This window comes from Neolamprologus brichardi, chromosome 1 (assembly GCF_056152115.1).
Source record: "Neolamprologus brichardi isolate AB-2024 chromosome 1, ASM5615211v1, whole genome shotgun sequence".
Taxonomy (NCBI): domain Eukaryota; kingdom Metazoa; phylum Chordata; class Actinopteri; order Cichliformes; family Cichlidae; genus Neolamprologus; species Neolamprologus brichardi.
The window spans coordinates 43160142-43172365 of NC_142104.1; the positions used below are offsets into that span (position 1 = coordinate 43160142).

Genomic DNA, 12224 nt, shown 5'->3' on the forward strand with positions numbered 1-12224 from the left:
AAATCAGAGCCAATGCCTATGTCAGGACACTGCCCCCGTACTTTATTTAAACAGTGGGAGTTTCGGTGGTCCGTGAATGGTTTGAGGTATTTGGGGATACAAATTACCTCGGATTACACTAAGATGGTTCGAGCAAATATGGAGCCAATGTTTGAAAGAATAAAAATGGAATTTGGTAGATGGTCCAGAGTGCGTCTCACAATATGGGGCAAAATGAGTTGTATTAAGATGATGACTGCAGCCATGATCTTTTATGTTTTATCTAATATTCCATTACACATTCCAGATAAGTATTTCAAAGATCTAGACTTTTTGATCCGGCAGTTTCTTTGGGGTAGCTCACCACATCGTTTAAGTATTAAGAAACTTCAAGCGAGTGCAAAACAAGGAGGTTTTTCATTGCCTAATTTCCAATGGTAATATTGGGTGATGAACTTAGAGCTTGGTTACCTACTGCACCAGTTAAACCCATCTGGTCCCATATAGAGACGGAAGTTAATGGTGGTATTTCTCCTTGGAGGGAGCTGTTTGATACCAGTCATAAAACTACCCATCCTATAATTGCAAACGCGAAGACATTGTGGTGTAAATTACATAGGGTGGGTCGCTGGGACTTTATTAAATCACCTTCGGCAACCTTATAGGGGAATAAAAGAATTTTAATTGGAGGGACATCGGTTGACTGGTTACAGTGGCGTAAAGCAGGCATCCTTTATGTATCAGATTTATTTGACTGTGGGACTAAATGTTTTTTAAGCTTTGATAAAATTGTGGAGTTATATAAGTTGAAGGGTAATCAATTCTGGAGATATGTCCAAATGCATAGTTCATTATCGAAGTGGCTGGGAACCCCCTTGAGTTGTCCTGTGGGCAGCCCTGTGGAAGTCCTGCTCTCAAGATCACCCTTGGGTAAAGGCATCAACGCTAAGATTTATCACTTATTGCAAGAACGGTCAGCTGACCCTCTCCTGAAAGTTAAGGGCTACTGGGCCCAGGACATGGCATTGGACATATCTTCAGTTGAATGGGATTCCATCCATCCATCCATCTTCTTCCGCTTTATCCAAGGTCGCGGGGGCACCAGCCTAAGCAAAGAGGCCCAGTCCTCCCTCTCCCCAGCCACCTCCTCCAGCTCATCCGGGGGAACACCAAGGCGTTCCCAGGCCAGCCGAGAGATATAATCTCTCCAGCGTGTCCTGGGTCTGCCCCGGGGCCTCCTCCCGGTGGGACATGCCTGGAACACCTCACCCAGGAGGCGCCCAGGGGGCATCCTTGTCAGATGCCCGAACCACCTCAGCTGGCTCCTTTCGATGTGGAGCAGCAGCAGCTCTACTCTGAGCCCCTCCCGGATGGCCGAACTTCTCACCCTATCTCTAAGGGAGAGGCCAGCCACCCTTCAGAGGAAGCTCATTTCCGCCGCTTGTATCCGCGATCTCGTTCTTTCGGTCACTACCCACAGCTCGTGGCCATAGGTGAGGGTAGGGACATAGATCGACCGGTAAATTGAGAGCTTCGCTTTTACACTCAGCTCCCTCTTCACCACGACGGACCGGTGCAGCGTCCACATCACTGCAGCTGCAGCCCCAATCAGTCTGTCGATCTCCGGCTCCCTTCTCCCATCACTCGAGAACAAGACCCCGAGATACTTGAACTCCTCCACTTGGGGCAGGAGTTCAAGAGTTGAATGGGATTCATGTTTTCAAAATGTTAATACTGTGTATAAAGAAACAGGCAGTAGATTTAGTCAACTTAAGATAATCCATAGGTGGCATCGAACACCGCAACAATTGTATAAATGGAACCTGGCCTCTACGGACGAATGTTGGAGATGTGATGGTCAAAATGCTTCGATTTTACATATCTTATGGAGCTGTTTGGCACTTCGGGATTGGTGGGAGAATATAATGGAGGTAATTTTCAGTGTTTTAAAAAGGAGATTTGGTATCTCACCAAAACTGTCCATACTTGGTATAACCACAGAACTTTCTGATGGAGATTTTTCCAGTTATACAAAAAGATGGATTATTCTGGCTCTTACTACGGCCAAATGGGTCCTGCTAAGACATTGGCGGAAAAAGAACCCCCCTCCCTATGAAGAGTGGCTAAAGACAATGGCTAAGTTGGCGTCTTACGAAAAAGTGACTTATGGTTTATTAGACAAATTGCATCAATATGATTGTATTTGGTCCTTTACAAGCTGGCTTTCTGTAACTTGAAGAACAGGAGTAATGACAGAGTGGTGGTGTGGGGATTGGTGTGCGAAGAAAGAATAGGATCACTTCCCTTTGTTTTGGTTTTGGTTTTGGTTTTTTGTTGTTGTTGTGTTTTGTTTTTTTGGTTGGTTTTTTTGGTTGGTTTTTTTGGTTTTTGTTGTTGTGTTTTTTGTTTTGTTTTTTGTTGTCGTTGTGTTTTGTTTTTTTTGTTTTTTGTTTTTTTGGTGTTGTGTTTTGTTTTTTTGTTTTTTTGTTTTTTGTTGTTGTGTTTTGTTTTTTGTTTTTTTTTGGTTTTTTTTTTTTTTTTTTGTTTTTTTGTTTTTTTTGTTTTTTGTTGTTGTGTTTTGTTTTGTTTTTTGTTTGTTTTTTGTTTTTTGTTGTTGTTTGTTTATTTTTTTAAACTATTTATTTATGTAGTTATCCTTAAGTTCTGTTATTGAAGTTTAAAATGAAATAAATAAAAATTGTTGATGAAAAAAATAAAGACATTGATTGCTACATGATGTCATCAGGATGCTGTAGAAGCAAATCTGAGTAAACTGATTAAAGCCTGTTTGTTTGTTTGTTGCTCCAATATGAACCAAGTTTACACTTAAGTATCATTTGCCATGGAGGGTGAAAGTTCCCCATGCGATGTGCACAAATGGACTCTACATAAGATCATGGACAGTAGGCATGGGTATTGATAAGATTTTCACGATTCCGATTCCATTTTCGATTCTTTTTAAAAAGGAGAACACTAAGGTCGATTAGCTCAGAACTTTGTTTTATATCTTCTCTTTGAACAAGATAGAAATTTAGGAGTAACATGGCCTTACAAACCCAACAGTGAGATCTTAAGAGATCCACAGCCTACGGCTCTTCAATGGGGTGTCACAGGGTCCCCAGGAAAACAAATTGTAAATGTAAAATAATAAAATAAATATTCTTCTGTAGCAATAACAAAGTATAACATAAATTATTCTGTAGCAATTACACAAGAATATCCAGTAATGTCCCTGCCTACAATTAAACACATTCACTTACTGAAAATCATCTGCTGTGGCAAACGGCTGCAAGCCTTTGACCACAAACTGAGTCACTGCTCGGTGACATTCGTCTATCCTGCCTGAAAGGAGACGCTACCGGTAGACTGCAGCGAGAACTGCCAGCATCTGAGCCAGACTCTGTCTCATCATGGTCACCTAAACGCACAGTAATGGCAGGTTTGTAATAAGGCAGATCGCGCTAACATAATCTGCACTGTTAGTTGATTATTTACCTGCCGCATTAACGGGAGAGGACGTGCAAACGTACCGCTGCTGCTGGGTTGAGATTCACGAGTCCGGAATTAAAAACACGACATTCATTTAAGGTCATCGTGTGTTTTGTGAGCAAAAGCTTTTGCATATTCGTAGTGTTTCCTCCCTTAAATGAAATCTCTACTTTGCAAGTATTGCAAGTTGTTCTGTTGTCATCCGTTCTCGTAAAGTAGAACCAAACTTTTGAGCGTTTGAGCCGCCATGTTTCCTGCCAGGTAAATGACGCTCCGCAACGTGGTGACGTCATTCGGGGCGACTGAAATCGATAAGGGAATCGTTTGCGAAAATGGCAAACAATTCCAAGGAATTGAAACAGTGGGAACCGGTTCTCAACAAGAACCGGGTTTCGATACCCATCCCTAATGGACAGTGTTGTGTAAATCTGTGCTGATAAGAAGACAGACATCCCCTTTGCTCTTTTTATGGTGTCACTGATTTCCAAGTATTTAGGATTTTGGATTCACCACACAGCCTGTAATTATCCATGCTGGCATTTTTGGCATTTGGTAGAATTTTAGCTTGTATTTATGAATGCGTTGATGTTCACCGATAATAAGTATCAGAAGTATTTCTGAGCAGCGATTGATGTTTTGATGCAGTGCTTTGTAAACCATCAAAGATCATGATTATTGAATATTCTTTTTTGGAGATTTCTCTGCTGAATCTTTCAGCAGATTTTCTAAAACGTGTCAATATGTTAAACAGGTTTCCAAATGTGAAAAATCTTATCAATTTTGTGTTTATATTGTTTAAACACAGAGTTTGTAGGTCGTTTGACAACTTTTTAAAAAGATGATTGTTAAATCCTCTTTTGAACCTCTGGTTGCTAGATTTTTTTCTCAACAGTCAGCCATGAGTTAGTGTAAAACATCAGTTTAATGATCAGCTGCCAGACTGTATGTACAGCAAGAGCACTGAGTGAGCACAACCTTCTCCGAGGAGCGACTGCTGTACTAAAACTTTGATGTTTTATGATGTTTTTATTATGACTTCACCCTGTTATTGCATCAATCATCACACGATTTGAAAACTGGATGCTAGACTGCTAACAAACTCACAGACATAACATACTTCCTCCCTTCAGGAGGAGAAAAATGCATGTCCATGCCAGAGCCCCTGACATGGATACTGACTGCTGACTGGGAAAATACATTTATAGAGCATCTAAAATGTCAAGAGCTATAAAAATGTCATGCGTATAAATAGATTTTTAAAAGGATCTTTATGATAATCATATAAATCTTGTGGTCTTTCTTTTCTTTGTGCAGGTGTTTACTGCATTAATCAACGTTACAGCTACCACATGGAGCCACGCTACAGAGGTACTGTGCCACTCTCGTCACCTTTGACCCGAACAGTTAGCTAGTGACCGTTTCTCTTGCATTTAAAACCCCAGCTTGTTGTGGCCTGTGCTGAAATATCCAAACTGCATGTTACACAACAGGAGACCTGCTGATTATACTGATACTACAGGTAGTAATAGTAATGCTCTGGATCTTTCCAGAATGCCAGCTCTTGTGGAGTTAAAGAAATGCTTTATAATGACCTACTCCAAAAGGTTTTCACCACAAGGCGTGCCTTTTACCAGACCCCCTGTTAGTAATAACTAATACTTTGTTCACTGCATGTTACTCCCTGGTCTAGCGGTACTGGAACACAACATAAGGTTTATAAGGAAAATGACCCGCCCTGTTCCCCAACACCGTACCCAGAAGCTGATGTGTCTAAACTGAAGCTTAAGTTAAACTTCAGTTTAAACACAATAAGCCACCTTTCACTTGTAAATCAGCTTCTGGGTGTGGTTTTGGGGACGAGGGCGGGGTCATTTTCCTTATAAACCTTATGTTGCATTCCAGTACCGCTAGACCAGGATGTAACACTGCACTGTCCTGTTTTCAACAGTGACACGGCCCAGCAACAGGCAATAGGCAGCTATTTTTTCTTGCCCTTAATAGCTATCAAAGCACTATAGAGAAGGACAAGTAGAAAACCACAATGTCATGTGCTGGAAAGCTCTAGTCAGATCTCTGGAGGCGTCTGATCGCTTCAGGCCCTAAAGATCTGCTGCTACCATCTGGGGTCTGATAACACAGGACACCTTCAGGGCTCACAGAGTGGTGAGGTGTAGGCATGTGCTTTTATTGTTGCGATCTTAAGTTTTATGAAATAGGAAAAAGACAAAAAAGAAAATTGAACAGCAGCTGGTGTTGTCTGTTCTGTGAGTTAGACGAGAGCCGAGATTTGAAAATAAAACATTCAGAAGCTGAACCTGAACGTTGGACGTGTGTCCATCAGCATCCACCCCTGCAACAACAGTATAAAGCTAACATCTTTATTTCTATCATTCCTGCGAGAATGATAAAAATTAAAATATAGGGAAACGTGTGATGTCTGACCATTTCAGTTGCAGCCTCGCAGAGCTGCTCGCAGTGCAGAGTGTGATTTCATGTAGATGGAGAAAAAGGTGCAGCATGCCACACAGGTGGTGTTACTTTGTTCCTCTTGATCCTGTCCAGCCTGTGCTCATAGATGTGTTTGTGTCTTTGCAGGGTGAACCCAACGTCTCCTCTCACTGTGTTTTTTCCTCCCTGCTGGGGTCATCCTCCTGCTTTAACCCTCATCAGCCCCAACTCCCCCTCGGAAACAGAATTCTCCTTCTCTATAACTGAATGCTCTTTTTGTGCCTTGATTTACATTTCCTTTATCTGCAGGTTTTAACCTCAGCTGCCCTCGAGTGCTGATGTTGGTGTTAAAATGTAATCTTTGGTGTCAAGTGTTCCAATGCAGACTCTAACATCCATGTTTCCTAAAGGAAAACTCCTCAGCTTTTCTGTTCTTTACAACAAATCCAACTAAAAGACTACACAGAATATGTATTGATTTTAAAGAGGAATACAGATTATTTTAAATTCTGGGCCGCTCCTACTTAACACATATTTTCATTGCTTTAAAAAGGACTGAACGTCTCTCACTGTGTTGGTATAGAGGAGATGCACAGCTCCATACAGGCACACTCAGCTTCTTGTTTTAGAGTTTGACTCTGGTCTGTTTCCCTCTTCAGCAGCGTTGGTCAAATTACTTGAAAAAAGTAATCAGTAACTAATTACTGATTACTTCCCCAAAAAAGTAATCCCGTTACTTTACTGATTACTTATTTTCAAAAGTAATTAATTACTTAGTTACTTTTTAAAAACACGATTTACAACCTGAATAGGTGATAAAGTGATAGATCTTTCAGCCCAATTCTACTTTTTCTGCATAATCATCATACAAAATGTAATCAAATGGAAAAGTTTCTTTTTAAAACTTGTTTTATTAGTTTTAATCTTTTAACTTTATGCATCAAGCAAAAATTTAATTATCTGCAACATTCTCTGACTAGAAGAAATTAGTTTAACATTTAAACCTATTTTCTGCACATTCCAGCACATAAAATAAAATATTTTTTGTGTTTACACTCAGTCTTTCAAATAGATGCAAGTAAAACACAGCAGAAAATAAATAAAGTCACAGACTAGCGGTCCTGTTGCTCTATTTTCACCTGTAAAGCAGGAGTGGGGTAGGCGGAGGTTTACCCTGGTGCAGGTGTGCAGCGGTCAGTGGAAGAATCTGCGAGTTTCTCTGTGAGTTTCCCATTACGTCGTAGCTACTCGGTGCTTGTTTGGAAGTTTAGGGGTTTTTTCGCTGTAAAAAGAAGTTTTCTTCCCACGCACAACGGACACTAATGTTTTTGTCACTTTTTATGGAATCAAACTCAAAGTAAGGTCAGTACTTCCACGCTTTAAACGCTGCACGCTCATACTCTCTCTGCACTCGATATATGATCCATTGTTGATCTGCACACAGCTGTTGTCACGAACGTCGCACTCGCTTACGTCACTGTCATGAGACATTCTCGCAAAAAAATCACGGTTTTAGTAACGCAGTAACGCAGCGTTCCTACGGGAAAGTAACGGTAATCTAATTACCGTTTTTGCAATAGTAATCCCTTACTTTACTTGTTACTTGAAAAAAGTAATCGGATTACAGTAACGCATTACAAGTAACGCGTTACTGCCCATCTCTGCTCTTCAGTTACTTTACACTGAGCAAAAAGGTGAACAGAATACCTGTTTATCTCACTATAAGGTCCATGGATTAGACTGGGACCTTTCCAGCCATCTAATGTCTTGAAATGCAACCTAAGCAATTTAAAATTTAAAGTGTTTTTCTTATAAAAATTAATATTTTTACCATCTGAATTCCAAAAAGCTGACACTATATAGAGTGTAAATAAAAAAAAAAGAATGAGTTTCAAATCTAAGAAATCAATATATTATTCACAGTAGAACCTAGGGGGGGAAATATCAAATATTAAACTGAAAAATAAAATAATATTATAAGAAAATATTGCAGCATTTTTATTTGATGGCAGCAACACATATTGTGTGTTGTGACAGAGACATGTTTACCACTGTGAAGTGTCTCATTTTCTTTTAACAGTACATGGTATAATCAGTTATCCAAGGAGAATTTGGTCACTATGGTAACTAAAATAATGACCAGGAATCTGGCTTCAGTCATGCAGGAAATAGCTGCAGAAAGTCGTCTTTCTGATTTGACACACAAAAAATCATTTTATGAAAAGCTGGAGCTCTGCTGGGTTAAAATCATCAAAAATGATTTTTTTTTTTAAAACAGAGCTTTTTGAAGAGTTTTTTTTAAAGAATTTTAATGAAATAGTATTAAAACTTGAAAACTGGAATTCTAAGCCTTCGATCACTGTGGACATTGGAGCAGCCTCCTCTTTTAATTAAGCATTGAATAACGTCATACCACACAAGATTAAACCGTCTGTGTCTCGCTCTCTCCTTAGACTATGTGAAGAGTTCGTTGTCCAGCACCTGTTCCCTCAACAGTGAAAACCCGTACGCCACCATAACCGACAACCCCAGTCTATGTAAGCACTCAGAGAGCAGCTACGTGGAGATGAAATCACCAGCACACCATGAACACGCGACACACGGCTGTTCTGCTACCATCATCAGTACGACGACAACCACCACTGTGCCTGCCAAGAATGTCTACAACATGGGTACATTTGTCTCCTGTTTTCGTTTAATAAGAACATTTTTAGGCACATTTGAGATACACAGTCACAGTACACATACAGAGCAAACAGAGGACGGTGCAGGTGGAGTTAGCACAGTGTTTGTATGGCTGAATAATAGAACCCCAGTTTTGCACTAAGAATTCCACTATTGTGATTAGTTTTACTGTTTTGCACTAAAGTATACTCTCCAGCCACTTCATTAGATACACCCTTCTATTGCTTTTAAACACAAATATTTAATCAGCCAATCACATGGCAGAAATGGGGCCAATCCTGTCAACTAAAAAGATGAAACTGTGGATACAGCTCTCACCAAAATCAGGGGACAGAAAACTGGAAAAACATTGCAGAGTCTCACTTTCTGCTGCAATATTCAGACAGCAGGATCCGTAAACAGCATGAAAGCATGGAGCCATCATGCCTTGCATCAACAGTTCAGGCTCCTGGCAGTGTGCTAGTGTGGGGATATTTTCTGGTCAGACCTACAGCCCCTTTGGACCACTTCACCAGTGTTCAAACCGCACAGCCTGCCTATGTCCAATATGTGCTCATGTTTCAGCCTGTGTGCAACCTGTTGCAGGTATTTTTAACTTACTCTTGGTCTTTTTCTTGATTTTTCCACCTAGTTTTGCCTTTGTCTTTTCCTTTGGGAATACTTTTTTGGACTGCAGTGCAACAACATTAGGCTGCGCTCATTGTTTAGTTCAGAGAATAGCTGATTGCCCTGAAGCTGACCACTCTGTTGGCCAGAACAGTGGAGATTCCAGTTGAAATCCTGAGAGAAAAATACAGAGAATGCAGAGGTGGACAGAAGAAGAAGAAACAGAGAGATGACAGCAGAGAGTATTGGAGAAAGCACACAAAAATAAGTTATGAGCTGCATCTGCCCTTTCTTATCATGTGGAAAATCATTGATGAATAAAGTGGAGAAGCAGCATTGGCAATGTTAGATAGAGTTGATGTAGAGAAAGCATGGGAAAACATGCTTGTGTGAATGAGGTAAGTTGTATGAAGTGCTTTAAAAGCTTATTTAGAGTAGAAAAGCACTATATAAGAACCCGTCCATTTACCATAGAGGGCTTTTATGCTGTTTGAGCCAACAGGGACTGCACCACTAGTTGCACATTGAACTGTTTGCGATTGGACTGTGACCATATTATTTACCCCGCGTCATCACGAGTCATCACAGGTTGTCAGTTTTGCTTTTGATTGTATCAATTCAATTCAGTTCAATTCAGTTTTATTTATATAGCGCCAAATCACAACAGTCGCCACAAGGCGCTTTATATAGTTTCACTAGCTGGGCCCACGTCCTCGATTTAGGTTTTAGTAGATAAAGGTGAATGCTTGAACATGAATCGAGCGGCGGTTTGGGGAAGGCCTTGAAGGGGACTGGTGACGGCTCCCAGGCCTGGCAGATCCCCATGAACTAAATAGAAGTGAAGAAGTTAAAGAATTGAAAAAAAGGAGGGATGGAAGGCGGGGCACGTGAACGAGAATGAACAGCTCGCAGAACTGGGGGAACCTATATAGATGAGAACCGGAAGGAGCGTGTTTGGAGGCGTGGTCCCGCTACTGAAATACTTAATCTTCAAAAGGTCGACCCTACAATAATATATACAGACAAAACCCAACAATCATATGACCCCCTATGAGCAGCACTTTGGCGACAGTGGGAAGGAAAAACTCCCTTTTAACAGGAAGAAACCTCCAGCAGAACCAGGCTCAGGGAGGGGCGGGGCCATCTGCTGCGATTGGTTGGGGTGAGAGAAGGAAGACAGGATAAAGACATGCTGTGGAAGAGAGACAGAGATTAATAACAGATATGATTCAATGCAGAGAGGTCTGTTAATACATAGTGAGTATTACCATTTTTTTCATTGCTTAATTAGCATCTTGCAGCCCAACAAACAGCATCTCTGCTCTCCTTTCTGTACGAGTCACCGCACTACACTAATAAAACTAGCTCACAGAAAAATGTATAGTTCAGCAGGTGGAACTGAACCATGTGCTTTCAAGTATTTTTATTTTTGAAGGTTTTTTTGCTCCTATCTTCACTTTTGCTCCCTTCCCTTTTCCAGCCCACTTGTCAACCAATCAGCAGACTCATAGGTAATCCTTGTACAGTTGTGGTTATGGAGGATTGCATGGGCTAATGTACTGACTAACATCCTTGGAGAATGTGTCTTGGCCGTGTGCTAGAACCTCAGTTTTACCAGAATTGCGATGGAGGAAGTTAGAGTACATCCAATTAGTAATGGCAGAGAAACGTTTGTTGAGGCAGGAGAAGCTGTTAAGGTTGTTGGGTTTGACAGAAAGGTATGTCAAAACTGTGTGTCATCTACATTAAACTAAACCCATTAATGAGATGGCCCAGGAGTAACGTATATTTAAAAAACTGAATTGGTCCAAGGATTGAGCCCTGGGGGATTCCACATGCAAGCGGTGCAGATGAATGCATACACTGAAGTATCTGTTTGATAAGTATGAAGAAAACCATCTGAGGGCAGTACCAGTGGTGCCAACCCAGTTTTGTAGTCTGTTAATAAGTAGCTTGATCAACAGTATCAAAGGGTACAGATCAGTCAAGCAGGACTTGAATGCTCACCTTTATCTGAGTGCATTACAATATCATTTTTAGTAAAGCTGTTTTAGTGCTGTGGTTTTATCTGTAACCACTAGGGATGGGTATCGTTTAGGTTTTATCCGATACCGGTGCCAAACCGGTACTTTTGAAACGGTGCTTAAACGGTGCTCAAACCGGTGCTTAAAGAATGGAGAACACAAAATTGGTCCAAAAACCTCTCATGTTCAGCTGTTTTTTTGTAAAAAGATAACAATGTTAGCCTTTTCTGCAGCTATGGGGCATATATGGTATCACTCTTGGCTGGAAGCAGCTTAAACAATGGAAAAAACACAAACTTTGTCCAAAAACCTCTCATGTTTAACTGTTTTCCACTTTTTCTTTGGTCATTTTAGCCTTTTTGTCCAGGGTGAAGGGAGTATCTGCCATCAAACAAGAAGACAGCCGCATGTAGCTATGATGATGTTTGCTAGTTCACCTTACATGCATTAATGTAATAACGTGGTTAGCCTACTCAACGTAAATTACACACGAACAACATTAAGCTACTCACGCAGAGAAGAACGGCTGCTGCTGCATCATCATCCTCATCATTTCTGCTACACTGGCAGGGCTAGGGGCCAGGACTCTCCTCTTCGGGTTTTTGGGGGATGTTGCTAACTCCGGGTCGATAACAGGCACCACACCCGCAGTAGATGTGCTCGGTGTGAGGTCTCGCAGCAAGCTATCAAATACGGCGCATTTCTCGGCTTTTAAAAAAACGCTACGCGTCGCCAGGAGTTTCATCAGATTCGAGGTGTTACCTCCTTTGACAGTATCACAGTATCAGCTTAAAGCACTTGTTGCAGCTGCTGAGTTTGCATCTTTTGCTGTGAAGTACAGCCAGACTTTGACCGCTTCGCCTTGGACATTTTTAATCTGTAGCTCTGCTCTAAAAGAACGTACGTACCTGGACCCGCCTACTATCCTCGGAAACGTAAAATGATTGGCTAGAATCTAAAGTGTATCACAGCTCAGGAAAAAAAAGCACCGAA

The 12224-nt window shown here is 41.0% G+C and overlaps 1 protein-coding gene across 1 annotated transcript in view; it reads left to right on the plus strand.

The window, feature by feature from the left end:
* LOC102798111 (uncharacterized) overlaps positions 1 to 12224 on the plus strand; it is a 275012-nt gene that overhangs the window by 260352 nt on the left and 2436 nt on the right. The window contains exons 24-25 of the mRNA XM_087842715.1: positions 4783 to 4836; positions 8370 to 8588. Coding sequence (XP_087698841.1) covers positions 4783 to 4836; positions 8370 to 8588 — 273 coding nt within the window. The remainder of the gene's footprint in view (positions 1 to 4782; positions 4837 to 8369; positions 8589 to 12224) is intronic.